General features: G+C 41.9%; 1 protein-coding gene across 2 annotated transcripts; it reads right to left on the bottom strand.

The window, feature by feature from the left end:
* Positions 1-1,800: 1,800 nt before the first annotated feature.
* Positions 1,801-18,699, bottom strand: E2F8 (E2F transcription factor 8). Of its 2 annotated transcripts, XM_083576428.1 has the most exons (14): positions 18,617-18,699; positions 16,639-16,743; positions 15,230-15,490; positions 14,743-14,899; positions 13,211-13,516; positions 12,710-12,871; positions 11,283-11,420; positions 10,686-10,898; positions 10,028-10,106; positions 9,244-9,760; positions 5,722-5,940; positions 4,444-4,576; positions 3,158-3,546; positions 1,801-2,492 (listed from the first exon to the last, which is right to left on the bottom strand). In XM_083576428.1, the coding sequence occupies exons 2-14, from the start codon at positions 16,684-16,686 to the stop codon at positions 2,316-2,318; spliced, it is 2,799 nt and encodes a 932-aa protein (XP_083432554.1). In that variant the 5' UTR covers positions 16,687-16,743; positions 18,617-18,699; the 3' UTR covers positions 1,801-2,315. The 2 variants fall into 2 exon arrangements, with proteins under 2 accessions (XP_083432554.1, XP_083432555.1); XM_083576429.1 differs by lacking the exon at positions 18,617-18,699 and having other exon boundaries at positions 12,710-12,787.
* Between the last annotated feature and the right edge of the window lie 6,449 nt (positions 18,700-25,148).

Raw genomic sequence — 25,148 nt, 5'->3', positions numbered from 1 at the left:
AGAGATACAAATAGGAAAGAAATAACAGAAAGGTTGTCATGTTGTAAACTTGAACCAGAGAAATTAAAAAGAAGAAACAAAAGAGCAAGTTTTAGAGAAGCTGTTATTATTTCAGAAGCAGAGCCAGGAACCCTTGATCTTGCAGTGGCTCAATAGCAAACAGAAGAGTACTGTATTTTTTTCCTATACAAAACATAAATTGGTGTACAGTAGTTCATTCTTCTAAGTCATTCCTTCATATAAAAATGTATCAAAAGAGAACCTGCATGAGTTAAGAAGTGAGTAGAGGGCAAGATAAAAATGCAGTTTTCAAATGAATAAAACAGTGGAGACTCTCTAGACAAAATATCTGACAGACTAATGATCTGTAGGGTGGAAGGCAATAAGGTTAGATGGCTAATTTGGTTGGCATAATTATTGCCTCATCGTCATCATTAATTCAATTTCTTACCTACCCTTAAGGTCCCAGGACCTTAGAACTAAGTATAAATCAGAGTAGGCTTGAGATTGCTTTTAGCCTGAGATCATTCTTTCATTCTGAAAGAATGGTGAGGTTTTTCAACTATCAGCGGCAGAAACTGCAAAAAAATAAACTGATAAGCCAATATTTTATTGAACACTGAGTGTACAGGGTGATAAAGTACAGGAAGATTATGATTTTGTCTCAGGCCTTTGTCACCTTGACTCACTATTTTGTTCAGATATTAATTATTCTTTTCAAAATCTAGCTTGTTTTTTTCTGGTTTAATGGTATAAATACTGAAAAATGATAATAAATGTGATTTGATACAAGGCCCGTTGTAGTACTTCCATTCATATTTTTGTAGTGCTTTATATCAACTCTGATGCAATGCCCCTAAACAAACTTATTTACAAATAGCAATACAGCTTCTTTTTCTAGATAACTAACTTTAGGATTGGGGTGTAATATGCTCACACTATTAATAGTATGCATAAAATTATAGTAAAAAGTACTTAGGTCAAAGTGATTTCAAACATGACATCTTTCTATACAGAAAAATCTCAGCTGTTGGGGTGAAGAGATTTCAGTTTCTTGCATCTGTGCCATAGATTCCATTTGCTTTTATTAGATGCAATCTATTACTCAATTTATATATTAAGACAACATTCAACAGATGAGGGGAAAGGGCATGAGCTATGTGCTCGAGAAGCTAGTAAAAACCAAGTTGTTCTGGCTACAACCCAAACAGACAGGTGGCAGCATTTCCAAATGGCATCCACATACCAGGTTGCATGATTTTGAACCTTGGCAAGGTTTTAGTCAGATTTAGGGGCACAATCTTAAGCTTTTACACACACACACACACTTTGCTGCATCTACAGCCATGACAGAAAGTAGGGGACGAACGATCGGGCTTCATCACTGTGACAACTCCAGGCTAGGGCAGTAATTGGACACAATGCCATCATACGAAAACTGAGGGCAGTTTGAGATCCAGTGGGTCCTAGCCTGGCTCAGTCCTATCCTCCGAACATCATTTTGGGGTTTTCTGCTGACCCCTATAAGCATGAATACAACCATGTTTAGCAGGTGAAAGGATTGGTTGGCGACACTTTTGTGACTCCATTGACAGCACCTGTTGGGAGGCCACCTCAGTTGGAGAGCTTGGAGAAATGGACCCTGTGGTCTAATCCTCACGCACTCCAGTCCATTTTAAGGCATTATGCAGCATTTTATCCTTATCCATACTTTTCCTGATATACATATGGCACGTTTTTCTGCACACTCTTTCTGTGCATGTTCATTTTGTTTCAATGCCAAGAAACAACCCACAAGTATAAAAGTTAGAAAACTGACACAAAATTTAATTTGAAGAAATTGATTAATCCCTTAAATAAACCTTAAAATTTACACATACGTGATTAAGATTTTAAAACTTTGCAACAGTATTAAAGAACACACAAAATTAAAATGTTATGTAAACTTAAGTAACAAGAGCCTCCCTAATAGTTTTTTTAAAAATACAATATATTACATGCTTGGTACTTGCAATGTGCCAGTACATATTTAGTATGCTTCTATACAAATAACGAACAAGAGCTTTCTTATTCCACACAACTATGAAGTCAGACATTTAATGGAATTGTAAAAATTGCTTCTTTAAGTGGTGTTTTTACAGACAATGGTGTGTGTCCTTATATATATATATATTTATATATGTATATATATTCAAGCATGAAGAAGTCATCATTATGATCAAGTATTATTTCCAGAGTACACATTTATAATACCAGAAATAAGTGTTTCAATCATATCTGTTTGGGGGAAGAGTTCAACAATATTTTATACCAACTCAAAATTTATCTTCTGTTGAAACACCATGTTCTCTTTGTGGAATTGCCAGTGTTGCTTGAGATATTCTATCTGATTCATGAAAGGATGAACAAAACTCAGGAACTACAGCTGACTCGCATGATGCTTGGAAGTCATGGCAATTATCCAGAATGCTGGACGTAACAGGAACAGTGGCCTGAATGGAAGAGAAAACTAAATTATTTGCAAGTGATGAGACTGAAACAACTAAAATGTATTTTGGAACCCTGTTTGAGGCTTTCTAATACTGTAACTAAGCAGAAGAAACAGGAACAACAGAGAAGGAAACACGAAGCAGGTGAAAAGGACACTGTTGGTAAGTCTTACTAATTATCCTGTGTCAGCATACTCTATTAATGCTTTTGGTCCACTGGTAAATATTTGTACATACGGAGAGGGTTGCCAATATAACAGCCAATTTCACAATGTTATATTAGGCATCCCTTCTGTAATTTTCTAGCCCTTTCATACAATGGTACTGCTCTTTTAGCAGAGTCTGCATTTTAACAGTTTTAACCAAGTAAATCTCTACAAGCACTGGTATGCAAAGATAAAACATCATATTATACTGAAAATTTTATTGCTACTGAAAACCCACTTTTCCGACATCTGTATCCAAAGCTGTTCATGTCTTTCAGATCCTATTGTTGCTAATAAAGTTAACTCCAAATTGCTGGGTGTGGTTTCCTGCTGGCTTGCTCCCGTTACCAAATCATGTAAAATGCCCCATTGCTTATGAGCGACTGTACACTCTGGCAAGAATATGTGTTAATAACCCATCAGTCTTATTTGAAACAGACTATTATTTAAAAGCTCTCTTACCTGCTGTAAAGAAGCTGCTGAAACTGATTTACCATTTAACTCATGACCGTACGGTGGTAAAACATTCTGTATTGCTTTCTCCTGTTTGAAGCCTACACTTTCTGAAACCAAACTAGCATGTTCTGCTCCTTGACAAACTGGGCCAGACCTAAGTACTTGATTTGCAGACATTTGTAGATTGGCTGGAATCAGTCCCAAGTGTTGTAGTGTAAAGTTCATAACTGAAGCGCTTGGGGCTTGGATCGAGTCAGCCTGGTCTGAAGTCACAGCAGTGCCATTCACCACGGAGACAGTAGCTACAGAAGATGCGGGTAGCTTTAGGTTCACAGGTGCTATATGAAAAGCAGGGAAATTAACGGCAGTAAATTCAGACGTCACTGGAATACCACCTATGAGAAGGAGAAAGAAAGAAAAAACTGTCACAAATGACAATACTTCTGCGTCAAGGAGCACAGGCCAATGTTTGGCAGGCATGAACACCAAGTCCAGCCAAACACCAGAAGCTTGGTCACAGCAGGCTTCAGATGAATGCAATTAAGCCTTGGCATAGAATATTAATGCACAAACTATCACATTATAAGAAACTTTGAAAAGGTCCTGCAACAACAAAATGACTCATCTAGAACATTGATTTAAATACATTCAATAACTGAAAAAACAACCACCCCTCAAGATCAGAACATGGAACATGTGTAGAATGTGGATGTTTGTTTTAATTGGTTTTTTCCTTTATTGTTGATTTTATTGTTTATTGTTGATTTTACTGCATTGTTTTTTATGGATTGTTACTGATGATTTTATTGTTTTATTCACTTTGACCTCACCGTTTTATTCACCTCACCGCTTTGAGGTGTTTTTTTTTAAACAAAAACAATCCAGTGGCCTATCTATTTTATGAAACAAACAATCAAAAAGAAGTGCTTGAAGGAAATGAGAATTACAGGAGACAATAAGAACATTTATTTAATGAATTGTTAAATGGATAACAAAAATGTTAGCTTTTATTTGTGGTTTTGTAAGCCCTCTGTAAATGAGTTCAGAACCGTTAATACATACTGTATTGAACTGATTAAATCCATCTTCTTCAGATCACAGAAAGTGGAACCATGTGGGACAAGCCACCATTGCAAAAGCTGAATGAGGAGGGCACAGGCCTCAGGCATGCAATAGCTGTAGTTAAATTGTAGTTAAATTTCCCACCTAAAGTCCTTCATCAATAGCTGACAGGAGTAATCAGATATAAACAAGTCTGGAATATTTTAGAGGCAGAGTTAATGAATACACACCAGCAATAGGAGAACTATAAGACTTCTGTTCTGCTGCACACATCTCAGCTTTCTCCTTGTTAGAAAAAATGGTCTCATTACCAAGCTTGGTACAGTGAGGAAGAGGTATAAGGTATCCTGAAGGAAACCAAGTCTAAAGAACAAGGGGAAATGTACTGTTTATATTCACAACAATAATCAACACAAATTTCATAGATTTAGCCCAGGTACTGCACTGTTCCTAAACAAGAAAGGGCCAAAATAGATATGACATGGCAGAACAATGACTGGATCTCTTGATGTCTTAACAATTAAAGAAGCCACTGGGACTGAAGGAAAACATTAAGAGAACTTAGCCATGCCATTTCTAAGATGGAAAACCACCCCTCTCCGCAAAGCAACTGTTACCCATGGGTGGGTGGGGGGTTCTTCAACATTGGATCTCCAAATGATGAGGTTGGACTACAATTCCCATCATCCTGGACCATTTGCTGGCTAAGATGAGAGTTGTAACCCAATTTTTGGAACCCAAGTTTGATATTACACTTGTTCAATATTGCAATGGATAATAATAACTTTGTAGCAGGGAAAAGATCGTAAACAACCACCACACCGATGCAGTTTTGGACCACCTCACGCTCAATTCATGCCACACTTCTATGTTTTCCTTCTTCCTCTTTTTCCACGCCACATTAAAAATGAAGACCTTATGTATATGAAGCAAAAGGCATCCCTGAATAATGATGAAAATTAAACATATTTGGGGTGGGTGGAGATAAATACAACATTCAACTTTTAAGAAAAATGCAGCTATGTGTTTGTGCTCTACAAGCATGCAGAATGCATGATTCTTTTTCATTCTGATCTCTTAAAAAAAATTTAAATGATAAAATATTTTAAAAGACCATTACTTTTCATCCTGGAGTCTTATAAAGGATAATTTTAATATGGGCAACTTACTGATATATTATCAGTGTTGCTGGGCAGTATGACATGTCCATTATTGCATTCTACAATTCTGCCCATGGATTGCACAAAACATGTGCTTTGTCCAAATAGCAAGGGTCTGTCTGAAATGCAATAAAGTAAATTCCAGCAGCAGTCCTTAATTAAAATATAAAAGGAAAGAGGGGAAAATGTCCATGGGCTGAAGCTGAAGATACTACATTGGTCCTGAATGTGATCTAATTTTCTTTCTTTTTTTGTAAAGATGGAGCATAAAATGCCTACTTTAAGACATTCAGTGCTCCTTTCAGAAGAGCAAAGATATAGGGCAAATGTGCTTAAGGGGAAGTATACCTTGTGTGTAGCGATTGCAAATGTTGCGGGCATCTCCTGCATTGTGGTGACGCTGTCGGGTTCCAAAAATTCCCCTTGCCTCTGCTGCTTAGGTTGACCCTCCAAGTGTTGATCTGTTTTTTCAGATTTACTTTGTTTCACAGCTGATGAAGTTAAGGTTTCCTGGTCAAGATGCGAAGCTATGGGACATCGGGATTTTCTGCTCTCAGCAGATACTCCCTGGGGTGGGGGGTGGGGGAAATGCAAAATAACCAAAGGCTAATTTAGAGGGGGATACACATACCCATATGGATATTATTTATTTATTTCAACAATTTATATACTACTTAATTACAATAGTCTCTAAGCAGTTTACAAGTAACTCAGTACAGCAACAACAAACCAGTTAAAAGTATAATATCAGAATTCAGTTAAAATGCCTTTTGGAATAAACAAAAATTTCAGTAGGTGAAGGAAGTTCAACCAAAGGGCAGGCACTGTTTGACCTCAACTGGAAGGGAGTCCCATACAATTGGGCCCACAATGCTGAATGTGCGGCTCCTGGTGGATACAAGCCATGGGAGACCACTAACAAGTGACTCCCCTTCAGACCTCAGTGATTGGGCAGGGATATAATGAATCAGGTGGTCCTTGAGAGCCAAGTTGTTAAGGGCCTTGCAAGTTAAAACAAGAATCTGGAGCCTGGCCTCGGAGCATGCAGGCAGCCAGTGCTACTGGAGTTATGTGCTGGTGATAGTCTCTCCCCAACGGCACTACAGTCAGAGTGTTCTGTAACAGGTGAAGCCTCCAGACTAGGCCCAAGTGCAGCCCTACATAAACCACATTGCAATAACTGAGTCTTGAGGCTACTAAGGCGTGGTTCACTATGGCAAGACTATTCCTGTCCAAGAATCACTGTCATTGGCATATTGGCTGTACATGGTAATAGGTACCCCTCCCCAAATGAGGCTACCTAAGCTTCCAGTGACAAAGTTGGATTGGGGAGCAGCCCCAAATTTATTCTTTCAGAGTGAGTGAAACCCCATCCAGAATAGGCAGTCAGGCAGAGACACAGACACAGACACAGACACACACACACACACACACAGAGAGAGAAAGCATATCTCTGAATGGGTAATATTAAAGGTGCCTTCTCCCTTCTTGTTCTCCTTCTTCTCCCGCATTCTGCATGTCAACTCCATCCTCCAACACAATTCCTATTTTTCCCTTCTCCCAAGTTGAGGCTGGACTTTCCCCACCCTGTATTGCACTCCTGGAAAAGCAGCTCAAAGCACAACCGAGAGATATCCAGTTCCCAGAATTTAGTATCTGTATCAAACCAGATTCTTTGAAACAAGCAACTGGCTGTCATCACTCAGAAAAACAGGAATACAGTACAGAGTAAAAAATAAATAAATGGGGAAACACGGTGCCTTGAAAACATAACTATAAAAAGCAACTGGTTGGGGCTATTGAAATTCCCAGATCTCTACACACACGAGACACTAGTCAGATTCAAGATATTCTTTACCTTAGCAAAGCTGGTGAAATGTACCTCTCCAAATGGTGTCATCCTTATGTAACCCTTCCTAACAGAGGTCTATTTCATCTTTCTTTAGTCATGTTGTCACTTATTTGTTACTAAGGAGTCTTCTACCCCCTCACATTACTTGCCAATCCTGCCCACAGCAACCCCCTGCTCCCTCACCAACACCCCACCCACAAAATTAGTATAAAAAACCTCGCTACTGCCACCAAGCACCAATAATACAGAAGAATCCCAAGCTTAAAATCAGTAAAAGTAACAAGACAGAGGGAAAGTAAAAATAAGTTATGAAATTTAATCAATAGCAGAAAAGGCAGGACTAGCTTGGTCCAAGAGACTCAAGGAGGAGTGGGAAAAGGAATAGGGAATAGCTGATGAACCTGACTAAAGTGCAAAAGGAAAAGAGAGAAGTACAAGCATACTCTAGTACAGTACTTTGCTTTATCATCAAAATGCACACAGTAAATACATTTGATATTGTTTCCAGAACATTTGATCAGGGCTAGGAAAATAGGAAACAATCCTAATGCAGCAGCTGGTTCTGTGGGCAGATGCCCCAATTTTAAAAAAGGATTTCCTCCACTCTTAATGCCTTCTGCATTCATTCAACTGAGGAATGTGATTTACTTGTATATCGCTTTGTGCTCACTAATGTTCCATCTCAATGACTGAAGACTTCTGGACACACACCTTTGGATCAACTTCTTATTAAAAAAGAGCAGCTCAATATATGGGTCACATGAGCTCTGCATTTAGCAAGCCAGCCGCTAAGGAGGGCAGTTTTTGCAACAACCGATAATCTGCAATTACTGATTTGTCAGGTAGAAAATAATAGGCTTGCTCCAAAACTTGGTTAACTCTGTAATATGTGTCCCACTGTTCTGCAGCATCTAGGGCACAAATTCCCAAAGCATACTTTAGCCCATTATCTGTAAAGGGTGAAAGAAGTATGAATTACCTTTCCACGCGCCCCCACCCAGCAGAAGATGCTACATCATGTTAGTGTGTGTGGCAGCAGTTCTGAATATACCTGCCAGTTGGAAGGAGGCAGGCCCAGAGCCAGTGCTCTTTTTCTAGAAAGAGGTGCTCACCACAAACGTCTCCCTTGTTCTCTTAGAATGGCAACGGCACCCACCTGAGAGGTTCTGGAACTGAGTTCTGGTGAGTTCCTGCTGAAAAGAAGCCCTGCCCAGAGCTGTAACTCATCCAAAAACACAAGACAGCTTCTTCTGAGGCTGGGTAACTGCTGTCCTTCTATATGGGGAGTTACTGGATGCTCCAATACCACAAAAGCAAAGCTACCTGGAAGTTAAAAGGGAGCCTGAGCAGATGGCCTCCTCCATAAGGTTAGGGTTGCCATATTTCAAAAAGTGAAAATCCGGACACAAAAGTTGTTGGGCCAAAGTTGTTAGGTTTTCCTTAGCTTTGCCAAGGTTAAGCTTTTTTTGGCAAAAGTGCAAAAAAGGAGTTTTTGAGCTATTTTGAAGGGAAATCACCAAAAACAACACTGGCAACATGGGTTGCCAATATGTCTGGACACTGCTTCTGACTGCAGTATTCCAGGTATGTCCGGATGTATGGCAACCCTACATTAGGCTTGCAATACGGATGAATGGGGAGGAGGAAATGAATTTGGCACTTTGGGAGTTGGCAAGAACTTTTTCAGCTGTTGTTGTTTTAAAAAAATAATACTACTATATTTCTTAAGCTGTTTTCTTTCTCTGCTCCTAAGGCTTTATGTAGAAAGAGAGTGGAGGTCAGGCAGTCAGAAGGGGAGCTCTACTGATAGTGTGGCTACCTGTGGCACAGCTGAGATTTGAAAAATCTGCCACTGCCACTGCTAAAGGTAGGCCCTGTGCATGAACATGACTCACAGGAACCCTTAACTATTGAATTGATTTTTCACAGCGACCAATTAGAGAGCCCTATCCCATGCATTTCATGCCTCAGTCTCCCATTTAGTATTTGGAAAGAGTGTTCACTTTAATACAGCTTACCAGTAGCACATCATGCAGCGCCGCTTCTTCACTTGCACATTTTTTCATTGGACTGCCCTCCATTCTACGTCTCTTAAAATGTCTCTCAGGCACCACGTCATCCTTTGTACCTTCTTGTTCCTTCGCCAGCCAGAGGTCCTGGCCTTTAGCACAGGAAGCACTTCCTTCTCCATTGCTGCCACTGTCTTCAATAAATATTTTACCGGGGGCTACTTGGGAACTGGGCTCCGTGGGAGACTTACTTCCAGCCACATTAGCACAGTGGACAGGCCGCACCGTGAAACTTGGATTGTATGCTGTCACTAGCTGTGTTTGGGAAGGGTGCAGATATAATGCATAGGGCACATTGGGATGGAGAGGTAGCATTGCTGGAGGTACCGAGTTGTGGATCAGAGGTAGGATCTCAGCCTGAGAAGGTAACAAGAATGGTTTAGGCTTCAAACGAGTTTTGGGTGGCAGACCTAGAGGGGATGGCAAAGTAGAATGTTCCAATTTCATTTTTCTCTTCTTGAAATCCCTAAGAAAAGAAATCCACAGCATTAAAACCCTTGCATCCAAAATGGCTCCGCCAAAGCAATACAGTAGAATTGGCTCCGCTTATTTAGAAAAGAAAGCACTGCCAAACATTAAGTCATGCTCTTCTTACACCAAATATGTTAATTTTAGTCCTTTTGTTGAGGAGTTGTGTTAGTAAGTGTGATATGCTGCTGGAGGATTCACCTAGCTGGGAAATTTTGCCTTCAATAGGCAGGCTTTGTACGCATCTCTTCTTTTACGAACATACCTTGACTGTTCATCCAGCTGCTGTTTGCATATTGTTGCAAGTTGAGCCATCTTGCTTGGAAAGCTTGGTGGAATTTGACCTTTGGGAGAAGAGATAAATAAAGAGATTTCACTAAAACCGTACTGTTTGCATAGCTTGAGGATGACCAATTCATGGCCTTCCAGAGTCCATCACTAGAAGGACAACACCTTATGGTACTGCTCCTAAGGTGTTGTATACGGTTAGTCTTGTGGCCTGGATTAGGCCACCAACACAGCCATTGCCACAGTGGGACATAGGATTACATGAAGCTGTCATATTAAGAGCATTTTGATCCGACACAGCACCTCCAAGGACTCAAGGTTTTTCAGCGCCTTGCTACTCAAAGCCATCAGCTGGAAATGCCATGGATAGAGCCTACTACACTTCAAAGCTTCAAAATGGAACCTGTGACTGCACCTAACACCATTACCCATTAGTCTTTCCAACCTGAGTATAGCACATAGCTTCCACTTTGTATAAGTCTAGCCAAACTTAGTAAGGCTGCTCAGGAGCAGAGATTGCAAGATATACTGGGGTTTGTTTGTTTTTCTGCACTAAGGCATTAAGCAGAACCATTCAACATTTCAATAGCATCTCCGGAATGACACTGAATAGAGTTTACATTTCAACTACGTACTTGCATTTTTCTTGACGGGGCTGCTTGGAGCAGATCTAATTTTCCTCTGATTGCTTTGTGCACCCTTTGCCAATTTCATTAAAGATGGGTGCCGTATGAAGCCTTGCTTGCTTCTCGTAGGGAATAGGTTCTTGGAACAATGCTCTTTGGAAGACTTCCTTTCCGCAGGATGAGATGAAGCAGTCGCAGTGGGTGTAGATACAGGCTGTGCAGCTATAAATCAATCGCACACAAAATTGTTATTAAGCCTTTGTTTTGACAGAACTTTTGGGAAACGATCACATCTACATATAAGTGAAAAATGCCTTTCACAAAAAGCCTTCTTTGGTTGGTAGCAGCAAGGAGCAGTGGATAAGAAAGCTTCACCATTACAATTACAGGCGGCGGCCATTTTAGGTGAGTCCAATTGACATGCAACCACTGACATGTAACCACCAACATGCAGGTCCTTTTGGACCCCGGAAGAGGGAGGAATAGTAGCATAACAGGGCACACTTACGCACATTCTGCCAATGCATGCTTTGACCTGGAACAAAACCCCTAAGGAAACAGGGAATTGCCTGCAATTCTAGAGTACAGAAGTAAGAGTCCACCTACCCAGAATCTCTGAAAAAACATCTGGTCCTGTCCATTTAAATGCTGGTTTGCGACCCTTCTCTTCTGTAATGTGAACCTTCCTGATGAGCTCAAGGCTACTGAGAACATTTGCAATATCATACAGCCTTCGAATTTTAGCTGAAATAAGTTAAAAAGACTAATGAAAATGCAGTACTACTACATCACCATTAAGCAGAGGTTCAGTACTATGAAAACATCAGCCGCCTTCTCCTATTCATCCAAATGGTGCTTTAAACTTACAAAACAAAAGCAACAGGGTCATTTATGTTCCAAGGATCTACAAGACAGGAGTACACAAATAGGTTGGTTAATTTTTGGTCCCTTCGTCAAGCCATATGCTCAATATTTTTAAATGAACTTGTGTGGATGACAAAAGGGTGGGGTTTAGGAAACTGTGGAAAATTACATTTGGTAGGTGCCCAAAGAACTGTGTCCCCACTGAAGGACATTCTCAACAGACACCTTGCTTTGTTAGATGGAGGCTGGATGAGAAAAGAGTAATCTTTCCCACATCCACAAGCTTTAACTTAGCTGCAGTTTGCTGTCTCATCTGAACACAGAACTGTAGCTATGGTTAAACCGCTGCAGGCCATTGGCTTGTTTCAAACAAGAGATGGGGAACCTGTGGCCCTCCAGTGTTGAACAACTCTGTATCCCTGACCATTTGCCAATGTTACACATTTCTGTTTCAAACTAACCATAGTTGATATAACGCACAGCTTATCAGTTTGTATAACACAATAAACTGCAGTTAACCGAGTGGAAGTGAAGGCTCCCAAATTTTTCCTGGCTGTGCAGGAGGATAGGAGCAGGTAGAGGAGGCTGGGCTCATTCATGACTTGCCTAGCCAGTTAAGAAATGACAGCCTGTCCACAAATTATGAGGCAGCCAACATCATATACTGGTCGGGTTCAGGAGTCACTATCTCGGTCCAATCAACCAGTTTACTGAACCAAAAGTTGTGTGCTTGTGCATTCAGTCCTACTTTTGTGTGCCTGGCTTGTTAGATACCCTGGTTCTTAAACCACAGCCTCCCAGTATGGACATCATAGGAAACTGTAATTTAAGAAATCATGATATCTTCAAAGATGAGGAAAGGGGAGGAGTGAGGAGGGAACATGGGGACACATTATTTGAGTTTATTCTAATAAATCAGTTTCATGGGCCACCACTGGGCCAAACCTGGCCATTAAGAGCTAATGTCTAAACCCACCTGGGAACATTTGTACTAAGGGCAGACTAAGCTGCAAAACACCTACATTCTCAGTATGCTATCTTAATTTTTTCATATTTTTAGTCTTGTATTGATGGGCTACAGGAAAAAGTGTTTAAATACGTAAAAATTAAGACACTTAGGCCAAGCACAGTATAGAGAAGATATGTAAATAGCCATTTCTGCCACTTACTTTTAAACTTGCTTTTATCCAAATACTCAACATGGTCTTCACCAATCAAAATTTTAGCAGCGACTTCAAGATTCACAACTTGGGGGGTTGAAACAAGAAACAGCATCACAAATTTCTGACTCATCACCCGTAAAGACTTGTCTTTACGACTGTTTACTGAAGCTGTACGGAGAGATAACCATGGCAGAATATAATCCAAGTCATGATAGCTTTGAAATCATTGTTCCTAACTCGCCTAGGCTTTGGGTTCACCCACTCCCCCCAATAAATGTTTCCATGCAGATTCCATTTGTTTATTTAAAGGATTTATATGCTGTCTTTCTAAAGAAAAAATGATTTGCTGCCCAGTCAGGGTACTATACAAGCCAATCATAAGGAGAGTTAAAAACAAATTAATCCAACTAATTAATTAAACATTGCCCCAGATGCAAGCATTTGGAACCAACCAAATTCAAATCGTAGAAGATACTGGCATGCCAAAATTAGAAAGCAAAGATGTACCTGCTCGAAACTCCATCCCAGGAAGTTCCACAAAGCAGATGTCTGTATGGTCATTTGGCCTAACATGCTTTGCCATCAACTGAACCTTCTGGTCATCCCCTTCAGGCTCTTCTTCATATTGTCTTCTTTTAATCAGCTCAACTTGCTGACTATAGTTGTTCTCCTCAGCCACTTTTTTCAAAATCTGTAGTGTTTTCTTAAGATTATGACACCCATGCCAAGAATACCTGTTTTTGGCAAGTCGGCTCACCATGTGAAGACTTTCCAGTACATTCATTATGTCATAGATGCGCCTGCGTTCAACATCTGTAAGAAGGGCAATTTTTAAAAATTTATTTTCCACCTGCTTTTTAATCCTGTCACATTCTGGAAGGTGGGTAGACCCTCATGATTATATCTTCCTTCCCCGTGAAAACCGGAGGACTGGAAAATTGAAGACTGTGCTCTTTCCACATAGTCTGCCTCGCTATAACATGCCCCGTTCCAAATTCCTGGTTGCTGTAAGGAGCTGTAAGGTTGCTGTAAGGACCTGTATGATGACCTTCAGCTGGCAGCCCAGCTGCCTCCATATCTGGGCAGGGATAGCCTAATTTCTGTTTTCTATGCCCTTGTAACCTCTATGTTAGATTACTGCAATATATGGGGCTGCCTCTGAAGACTCTTTGGAAACTTCAGTAGGTGCAGAATTCAATGGCCAGGTTGCCCACTGGGGCAAGATGGTTTGAGCATGTAACACCAGCCCTGGACTGACTGCCAATTACTTTCCAGGCCCAATTCAAAGTGTTGGTTTTGATCTGTAACTTTCCAGGCCCAATTGTTGGTTTGACCTATAAAGCCTTGAATGGCTCAGGACCGCAATACCTCAAGGGCCGCCTTTCTCAATATGAACCAACCCAGACCTTGCACTCATCATCTGAGGCCCTTCTCCATATGCCCTCTCCATGAGAGGTCCAGAGGGAAGCAACACAAGAATGGGCCTTTTCTGCAGTGGCTCCCCAGTTGTGGAATGCTTTCCCCAGGGAGGCTCGCCTGGCACCTTCGTTATATATCTTTAGGTGCCAGGCAAAAACATTTTCCTTCTCCCAGGCCTTGGGCTGCTTAAACAATCTGTGGCTTTTAAAATGTGATGGGGGTATTTGGGGTGGGTGGGGAGGGTATCATGTTATGTGTCTTGTCAAAATACAGTATAAAACCTGCCCTTTGATCTTTGGATGAAGGACAGTATATAAATTTAGTAAATAAATAAAAACTGTAGTTATTAATGTAATAACCTATTAGTATCAGCTACAGTGAGAGTATAAGGATCATAGCTGTCAACTTTTCCCTTTTCTTGCGAGGAATCCTATTCGGAATAAGGGAATTTCCCTTAAAAAAGGGAAATGTTGACAGCTATTATTAAGGATACTGAACCACATTATAAAGTTGTTTATAAGAATTACCAAGACTCTAATCAATCGCTTATCATTTTGAACAGCGTGAAGTGAGTTTTGCTTTTTCCAGTAATAAACACCGGATCTTAGTCCCAAACTTACTAAGCTCTTCTGCTACTTCATCAAGGCAAATTTCATTGTTCTTAGAGATGTCGGGATAACTAGGATAGCGAGCTAAAAATTTGTGACAAAGCAACCCTAGACTTTTCTCTTTACGGCTGGGTTGAGATTTTTCATATTCGTCTCCTGACAAATGGTCCTGCGGAAAGAAAACAATGCAGAAACACCAATTGGTAACGCCTTACACGAAAAATATTAAGATTCGACAGATTTAGTAACAGCATTTCTGGCCAATGCGCAATGCCAAGTGCCTTCTTGGTGACAGCTGGTGAGCCTCAAAATAATAGAGTTGCCCTGAAGCTTCTGCTATGCACAGACTATAATCTCTAAAAATAACTAACACTCCAGATTTGAGGTCTAGCACAAAATACTGAAACAAACCAAAGCTGAGCTACTTTTCAAGTGCATACTTAAGCTTTGAGTACAGCACTCCATAATATTTATAGCGATAAGAAGACAAATGTTTTACCTCAGGGATTTCATTTCTGCTGTCTGACAATCTTTTTTCCTGTTCTCGATTTCTAATCTCAGGACTAGCTGCGCTGATTAGCATTTTCAGGTTAGCCGTCGGTGTCCATGGGTCTCCAGGAGAGATTTCATTAGGCTTGGGTGGCGTTGTCAGATGGCCAGAAGCAGGAGGCGGCTTCTCTGCCAAAAGCCAGTTGGAGGTCGCTGCCTGTTTCAGAGGAGTTTTCAATGTGCTTTCATGTGGTTCAAAAGACCAATTTTCCTGAGCCAAAAAGAAATGAAACTGTGTGACTCGAGATCAGCAATGCCAGGCATAAAAGCAATATGAAAACAAAGCTGTTTTTAATCAATAAACCAACGAATGTCATGTTGAAATCAATCAAGTGCCTGTTGTCAAAACAGTAGTCTGCAATGTTTTCAGACCTGGGACCCACCTTTAGCCCAAACATGTAAAGGACACATTCCTTTACATTTTGCCATGTATTTTTATGGTGGTAGTTGTGACCCATCTTCGATCAGGCTGCAGTATACCACTAGTTGAAAACCATTGTGTCAAAACTTTCACCTGTTTAGTTCCTAGGGGATTTTATCAGACTTCCTATGTATTTCAGTCAGTCTTGATTGTTTTGCTTTAGGGCAGAAATACATGCTGCAGTAAAAGAAGGCTGCAGCCAAACCCTTACCCCGCATAATGTGTACAATTTACCTGTGTTTTGATATACAACATCATGCATTTCTACATGACAGAATGTTGGGGACAAAATTGGATGGTGTCAAAACATAATTAAGTTTTGTTGTCTATTTTATATTTGCTAACAAAGCAAAAAGTGTAAACAAGTTCCTGATAAAGGGAGAAAAAAATAGCTGAAGAACGTAACAGCAGGCCTGTGGATAAAATCAAGCGCCTATCTAAACCAGCATTCTCTTCTCACAGTGGCTTATACCAGGAGACTCATTTAACTAGTGAACATGAGAATTATATGAAGAAAACTTAAGTTAGGAATAACATTTTTTGGCCAGCTAATTTCAAAGTCAAAGGAGTAGCCATTTTTAATGCTGATAAAATACAATGAGTTAAACTGATGGGGTTTTGTTTCTACCCATTGCTGGGTCTGGAACTTCCTTCGATAATAGCTTCACAAGTGACTTGTCTCTGTACAGATGCAGAGAACAAAATGACTAAATGTTAGTGAAGGTAACTATTCTTCAGGTCCAGTTCTTTATCAAGACTGAAGTAAAACCAGATTGTTAAACCAAACAACAAACAGAAGATGCCAAGCGTAGTGATGGCTGCTCATATGTAATTTGCAATTCTTAACTTTATTTTAGAGCTTTGTCATCCACAGTCCAATGAGCAGCAACCTCTAGCCAATACTTGCTATACGGTAGATAAAGTGGGAGATAGGTTACCTTGTCTTCAGCATTCATTTTGCCACTGCAAGCTTTTCTCTTATTCATATTCGTTTGAATTAAATAGAATAAGGGCTTTGTTGGTTGGGCAACCTTTACAGCATTCTTTGAGAAGAATAAAAAAGGAAAATTAGTTTATATATATGCACTTAACAAAACAAAAAACAGAATACTGGTAGATGGAAGTCTGTGATGGTACAGTGACCAGTGTTGGACTTAGGATTTAGAAAACAGAGTTCAAGTCCACACTGAGCCAGTTAGCTTTCTAGGTGACCTCAGGACACTCTCTAAGCCTAGCCTACCTCACAGGTTGTTGTGGCGAAAAAATGGGGAGGGGGCGAGCCATGTATGTCACCTTAATCTCCATGGAGGAAAGGTGGGGTGATGATGACATCATTTTACCAGAGATGCTGAAACAAATTTGATGTGGGAATACTGGTGCAAGACCTCTAGAATGAGAACTCTGGCCATTCATTCAGATGACAAATGTGCCACACAGCAGTAAGCACCTATATTCAGAAGGCCAACTAAGTTTAGGTGGACTTACTCCATAGGCAGCATGCTTAGGATTGCAGGGTTATAAAAAGATTTCCCAACTCCATTGTTAAGAATGCGTCTACATGAGTCTTATTCTCATATTGCTAAATTTGTCTTCCTACGGTCACATGTCTTTACACGAAGGGGACTGGTGCAATTTGCTGATGCATGTGTCTAGATTTGCACTAGTTTTGTTTAATCCTGTTTCAGGTTTCTTGCTTCAGTCAAGTTGGTGATTGTGAAGTTGCCAAATCAGCATTATTACATAAAAACAATAAAGAAAAATATTTAATAAAGGCTGATGATCAGAAACTGCAGCATGAGACTTCTGCCCAAACTGGTTGTAGGAAGGTCTGTACCAACCTTCACAAATCTGGTGCACCCTAGATGTTTTGGACTACAACTTCCACCAGCCCCCACTGGCATTCAGGCAGGAACAGCTAGGCGTTGTAGCCCAAAACATCTAGGGTGCACCAGACTGGCAAACACTGGTAAATATCTGTTTAGCAGGCTGTTCGCACCATTTACTGGCAGAATGGATAACCACAGATTACACAACATGGTAGGCAGCACATCACCACCTTCTTGCAGCCACAGCAGATTGACTCCAAGGCTGCCAGTCTGCACATATCTTTAGTGTTTTGATGACTGCAGTGTATGTCATCCAGAATACAACCCACCCCCTAATCCCGTTCAAAGGTGAGCCTTCCTTCTCTGGAAAACATATCAAGGACTGCCACTAGTTTATCAAGCTGAGTGGCTTTCTTTTCCCAGTCCCAGCAGTTCCCAGACATTTTTTTAAAGTACTGTGGAGCAAAGGTACATGTTTTGTGGGGCACCTGTGTTGTGAAATACATAATTATATATATTTTTTTAACTTGCAGGCCTGTGATATTATGAAATAAAGCACCAGTACTTTAAAAGAAACAGCACTGGATAGTTGTGTCTGTTGAAAGGGAAAACGGCACCATTTCACTTTCTCTGAAATACATTTACATATACATATATATATTTATGCAGCAATGATATTCTCCCCAGTGGTACAGCAGCTATCATGGTTGTTGGAGGAACTGAATCTGGCAAGTGTGCCCTGTGCTACCTCCAAGGTCCAATTCATTGCTATTTGTTACAAATCACAGAAGCAGAAGCCGGTTGTAGCAAAAGCGAAGCAAAGAGCCCCAAGATACCATAAAAATGTACAAAGCTTATCACACTTTCACAGGATAGAGGCTCCTTAATCAGATACCACCAAAGAATGGTGCATCTGTCAAAGTACAAGGCAATCAGATTTGAGTTTAATATCGTCAAGGTTACTGACTTCAGCAAGCACGGTTTAACCATTACGCAGCACTTTTTAAAATAAATAAATAAAAAGGATCCCGCTGGTACAACCCAAACCTTATTGCCAACACCCCCCAAAACGCCCACCATTTAAAATCACCTTTTTGCGGGCTACTTTCTCAAGCACGCCCCCCAGGTCTCCTCTGCTTCTGCTACAGCTCCTTCTCTGCCAGTCACTCACCGCCCCCCTTCCTCCTCCACTTCAACTTTCCCCTCCTTCCAGCCCCGGGATTCCACCCGCGCTCTTTCGTTCGGGATAAGCTCCTCCCACCCTTCGGGCGCATGGCGCCTCTGATTGGCTCTTGGTGGGAGCGGGGCGGAGACCTGCCCTGATCCAGTTTAAATCGTTTGGCGCCACCAACCCCGCGAGCTGAATAATCCCCGCCCCGCCCTCACCTACCTTTTTTTGTGTGTGTGTGTGAGCTCCCCCCTCACTTTCGTCCTCACTTAGGGGGAATCTCGGGCGCGGCAGGGCGGTCGCCGTTCAGACGAAACACGCGCCATCCTCTCCCTCGCTAGGCTGAAAGCTGCTGGTCCGCCCGTGTCAGCGATTTGAATTTGGCCGCGGAGGGCGGAGAAGGTGGGCGTGGAAAGGAGCGCGGAGGAGGCGAGCCCCCTCAGCCAATTGGAGCGCGGAGGCTCTTGCGCCCCAGCCAATCGGCGATGTTTCTCGGTTAGGGAAAGCGGGTGGGGTTGGCGCGGGCGGGGGGGTGAAGCTGGGCGCTCACTCGGAGAAGTTTGGCGCGAGAGGTGGGGGAGCTGGAGGCTGGGGGGCGGGCTTTCTCCGGCTTAGCGCTCAGGGTCCCCTGGAGACCCCTAAATTTAGGAAGGTGAGGGTTCAGTCCTGAGGTCTGTGAATGAATGTCATTGTCTCTGAGCATGTGCAGAGTACCACCTTTCCCCTCATCTTGAGGATGAAGGAGCTGGTCTTTCCGCAGCACGGCTCTCGGCATCTCCTTTTCACAGGGTTGGTAGGGTTTGCCTTGGCGCGGCCTCTGGGGCGGGAACGCCTCAGTTGCATTTCAGGCAGATGCTCAGCAGGTCAAGCTTTCCCTTTTGTATACGCTGTATTTCCAAAGCGGGTGAACTGCATTTGTTTAATATAAGGTTGGTGTATTATTCGTGCAGCTTTGGAAGGTACAGGAGCTTTGCAAGTGGAGAGAAACAAGAGATGGCAACTACTGCAGAGAGATCTCTGAACAAAGTATGCAAACTAATCAGCCTTGTGTCCTTTCAGGCCTCTGTTTACACAGTAGTTGAGCAGAATGTCTGGATCAGACAATGGACACTTACACTTTGTTTTGAATCCCTAACCTTGGGCTAATCATCACGTTCTATAAACCTATCTCAGCTTTGTTAGGGGGAGAAAATGAGTTAACCATCTTGTACTCTGGCCTCATCTCTGGAGGATGATATACAGAGGTGGAGAGGAGCAGGGTGTATAGTGGGTGCGTGGGTGGGTGGCTGCCTGCCTATCAACTCAAGCTTTTTCTGGTCCCCCATCTTGCATGGTGGAGTCACTTTGATTTAAAACAAAAACTGACCATATTGTCTGGGAAATCATGTAATAAATGCACTGTGTTTATTGGGGGGAAATCAAAACAGCAGCAAAACTTTGTGCAGATACTGTAGTAGAAAGAAAACTCATTTCATAACATGAAACCACATAAATATGAATACAAAGTGATAAATTTGTATTGTGATGGCTTAATTTTTCTCTCCGGATGTTTTCAGAAGAGGAGGCAAACAATGAGAAAGGTATTGGAATATAGTGTTCCTTTTTTCACAGATTTGAAAAACAAGTTGGGCCACAGTCATAACTTTCAAATTGTTGTGACGCTGACCTCTGTGAGAGTGAAACAGAGAACTATCCTACTCATAAAGTTTTAGCAGCCAGGAATAAACTGCAAAGCTTTAGGAGATTACAGTGTACTATCTGGTTCCAGATGTACAACCAAGTCACTCTGGATCCTTGTATATTGCAGGTTTCAAGACATTCTTGAATTTTTAAACCACCACAGTCCAGAAATCTTAAATCTGTAGGCAGGACCAGCCCAATACATTTTGCTGTCTGAGACAGAGGACAAGATGGCACCCCCAGCCATTTTATGTACAGAAACCAGTGAGACTGGTAGCTGCATCTTAGTTCAACACTGCCGATGGGACATCACTGCTCCCTCAGCATTTACTGCCTGAGGCAGCTACCTCACACTGCCCAATAGTACAGCTGACCCAGCTATCAGGATTTTTCTGCTATACATAATAGTATGAACTGGCCTCCATCATTTTGGAGAAAACGGCATTGACTATAGACATGACATTAATTTAAGTTGTGTTTCTTGGAAATTAATGCACGCTGTAAGACAATTTGGATTTCTGTGCAGAAGATTCTAGGTTCAATCTGTGATAGGACATATATAGGACTGGACAAAATTCCTGGAACCATGAGAAAGACTGCCAGTAAATGTGCATAGAATTGCAGCCTAACAGCCCCATTGTGTTCAATAGAGCTTATTACCACACTGTAGATACAATGACTATGAATAGTTGCAATCTTCAGTTTCTGAAGTATTCCCAGTTTTTTGGGCAGCTATCTTGGGAATCACAACTGGTCAAACAAATCTTGCAAACACGTTTATTATTTCCACAGAGTTTGCTGCCAAGCTTTGTATCGGCCTAGATATTTGTGTCTCATTCCTAAAGATACATGTAGGTAAAAAAATATTTCCTCCGAAAAGATTTCCTCCCTGAAACAGGTTGGCTTACCCACAGGCAAAACAGTTACTGGAAATTTTCACCAAGAAACCTGTTCATCTTGAATAAACTGATCTGGTTTTTAAGGTGGACTCAGCCAAGATAGACATTTTACCTCTCCCTTGCAGGCTCTCATTGTCCATTGGAAAGTTTTTAGCATTTTACCAACTGGGTGCTTTTATCGACAAAGTGCGGCAATAATTCTTTATTTAAAATTTTGTGCTCTTTTTGGAGATAATTATTGTTTTGTGTAGAGATAGATTGATTATGTACAATTAAGAAACTGGACATTTCTGCAATACTTTAAACTTAATAAAACTTCTGTTGTAGTATAAAAATACAACATAACATGCAATTTGCTGCCCTTGAGTTTAGATTGTGACAATCTGTGTGGTGTGTAGTGTGAACCTGTTAATTGTAGCCTTAAAGACAGAGAGGTGTGGTAGGAGCAGACTTTTAAATTGACAGTTCTAGCTTTTAGAAATTTTTTTGGGTATTTAGTGGAAAAGGCCAATATTAAGATTGCCATTACACAATTAAACAGTACTCAGATATATGAATTATGTACAGGAGTGGACATTTGACACATCTGTTTTGATTTGATCTACTGCCAAGGCAGTGGATCAACATTGCTATGCAGGGTTCAGCTTGGATCATGAGCTAGCTTTAATTCCACCCTGTGAACTGAGAAAAGGGCTCCCCTGTTGGTGTTACAGTGTGTGTTATTGTGTGCATCTGTGTTTAATGTATTACGTTTCTGGTGTGTGTCTGTGTGAAGTCTGGCCTCACCTGCTACTGAAATGCAGCCCCGAAGAACTTTCCAATCCAGGTAATCAGGCTCTCAGACTCATAAAAGTTCCCTGCTCCTGCATTATGGGAAGAGAAGGCATGACAGGTGCAGGCTTGGGGAGTGACTCACTATGTGTCAGTTTATAAGATGCTGAGATATCACTGAGTCAGTTGGTTTGTTGCAAACCAACACACCTTCTGTTTGGTATTAAACAGACTTGTTTGTACCTGGCATGTTGCATTACAGGACAGATCTCTCCTACTCACCTAGATCAGGATATCTTTTCCCTTTTAGGGCATCTCCCCCTTTAAAAAATGGTCTCCCTTCCCCCTCTCCACAGGTTTTTGTAGAACGAGGTTCAGTGTGTGTCTTAGCGACGGATCTTTTTTTTAATGCTGCTACAGGGCCATCTGAAAAATTTTGTATGGGTGACACCATTTTTACAAGCGTCTAAGGCAGGCATAGGCAAACTCAGCCCTCCAGATGTTTTGGGACTACAACTCCCATCACCCCTAGCTAACAGGACCAGTGGTCAGGGATGATGGGAATGGTAGTCTCAAAACATCTGGAGAGCCAAGTTTGCCTATGCCTGGTCTAAGGCAAAGTTTTTGTTGGACTACAGTTCCCATTATCCCTGACCATTGGCCAATGGCCATATTGGCAGGAGTTGATGGGAGTTGGAGTTGAACAACATTCGGAGTGTCACAGGTTCCCCATCCCTGAACTGTTGTACTTTGTCACTTATTATTATTAAACCAATAAATACATTTCATATGAACTCCTTCTTCAGCTATAAGTTTGACCTCAGTAACTACAGGAATTGTTGCTGCAACCTTCATTTATCTCTGAATGCTTCATGCTTTCCCCAGCACTATATTATCGACACTCATTGTTTCATCTCAGCTTAGATTATAAAGTTTGCGGTTTAGAGAGTCTTGTTTTAGCTCCTTATCCTGGGAAAACTAGTTCTAACATGCTTCAAGGTACTTCAGTAATGATAAGTAAATAGTGATTAATGGCACTGAACATCTCAAAGGGTAGATAAGTACAAAAGCAAACACTGGAGAAATTAGCAGCCAGCAGGCGGCACTGTATGATGCACAAGGCAACTTGCTTCATTCATTCAAAGGTTGGGGAAGAATCTCATGTTTTATTCACTAGCATGAATAAAATTAAATCAGAAGTATTGTCGAAAGAGCGGATTTCAATTTTCTTTTAATTTCATTTATTTGCTTTAATTGTTACATGATCCTGTAAGGGGAGAAAAGAAACCCCAGTCAAATCAATTTGTCTCAGAGCTTTGCTTATGCAGGAAGGGTGGAGGTATAGAGAAGGGAGAGATAGATCCTGGCAATCCTGATTCCTAAACAAATTAACACCTCCAGTGGTTAATAATAGGATTCTTGCTTTGTTTGAGGGAATGCTAATTAAAAGTTAATGCATACAGCTGGAAAGACGCTGAGAGAATGTTAAGAAGGCGGCACAAACAAAAGCGAAAAGATGTGTACTAACAGCCACTTCCGTACTGCAGTCTGTACCATGTATATTTCCACATTATTTGGACAGGGAAATGGAAGTGACTGAACTGGTCTGACTGGGATCAGACGATAATAGCTAGAGTTATAGTGCATCTTTTGTCACCAGGGTGCCATGAAATTTAATATTTTCAGTATCTGAAGCTCTATAAGCCCCGAAGATAGAGAGATCACATTTTCTTATAGTGATCTGAATTATTTCTTTTGTGTTGTTTTGTGCTGCTTATTCCTCAAATTAAAAGGGAAAGAATATTGGAGACTTTGGATTTTTGTATTGGTTTGTTTACAAATGCACAGGCTCAGCTGGTGAGGAGAAAAAGGCACTTAAGCAGTGCTAGTCCTAAAGCAGCATCATTCCTCCAAAAGAAAAGAAAAGAAAAGAAAAGAAGAAAAGGAAAACACCTCAAAAAGCAAAAGCAGCACTCCTGAACTCTGCATGCACCAGAAGGGAAGGTTATAAAGCATTTTCACAAATGTGAAACATGGTGTTTTGTGTGCTCAGAAAATTCAATATTTCTAAGAATTGAGAGAAAATATGAGCATTGGGCACAGAAAAAATAGAATCAAGTGTACATTTATAGCACAATATACAGAACTCTGCAAAAAGGTTTTAAGAGTTGTGCTATGGAATTGCTCCCTTTGTTTCTTTAGTTATTTATACCTTGCTTTTCAAGGCAAAATGTCTCCACAAAGAGGCTTCCGATATAGCTGAGCTAGTTCAAATTTTAGCTGTCCCAAATACCTTCTCTCACTTCTTCAGGACTACCGTATTTTTCGCTCCATAGGACGCACCGGCCCATAGGACGCATCAAGTTTTTTGGGGGGGAAATAAAGGAAAAAAAATTATTTTCCCCCCAGGCGCTTGTGGTGCTGGCAGCGGGGAGAAGCGCTCTTCTCCCTGCCGCCCGCCTTCAGACCAGGTCCGGGGACAGCGGGAAGACGCGCTGCGCCTCCCAGCTGTCCCCGGAGCTTGTGGGGCAGGCAGCGGGGAGAAGCGCACTTCTCCCCGCCGCCCGCCTTGAGATCAGGTCCGGGGACAGCAGGAAGACGCGCTGCGCCTCCCCACTGTCCCTGGAGCTTGCGAGGCAGGCAGCGGGGAGAAGCGCTCTTCTCCCTGCCGCCCGCCTTCAGACCAGGTCCGGGGACAGCAGGAAGACGCGCTGCGCCTCCCCGCTGTCCCCGGAGCTTACGGGGCAGGCAGCGGGGAGAAGCGCTCTTCTCCCCGCCGCCCGCCTTGAGATCAGGTCCGGGGACAGCGGGAAGACGCGCTGCGCCTCCCAGCTGTTCCCGGAGCTTGCGGGGCAGGCAGCGGGGAGAAGCGCTCTTCTCCCTGCCGCCCGCCCTCAGACCAGGTCCGGGGACAGCGGGGAGACACGCTGCGCCTCCCCACTGTCCCCGGAGCTTGCGGGGCTGGCAGCAGGGTCTCCCCTCTCACTCTGCAGGCTTCAGCGAAAGCCTGCATTCGCCCTATAGGACGCACACACATTTCCCCTTCATTTTTGGAGGGGAAAAAGTGCGTCCTATAGAGCGAAAAATACGGTAGTTGTTCCCCA

Source organism: Podarcis filfolensis (genome assembly GCF_964270895.1).
Source record: "Podarcis filfolensis genome assembly, chromosome: 1".
In the NCBI taxonomy this organism is placed as follows: Eukaryota; Metazoa; Chordata; class Lepidosauria; order Squamata; family Lacertidae; genus Podarcis; species Podarcis filfolensis.
The sequence above is the reverse complement of the archived record's forward strand: the minus strand, read 5'-3'. Positions and strand labels throughout refer to the sequence as shown.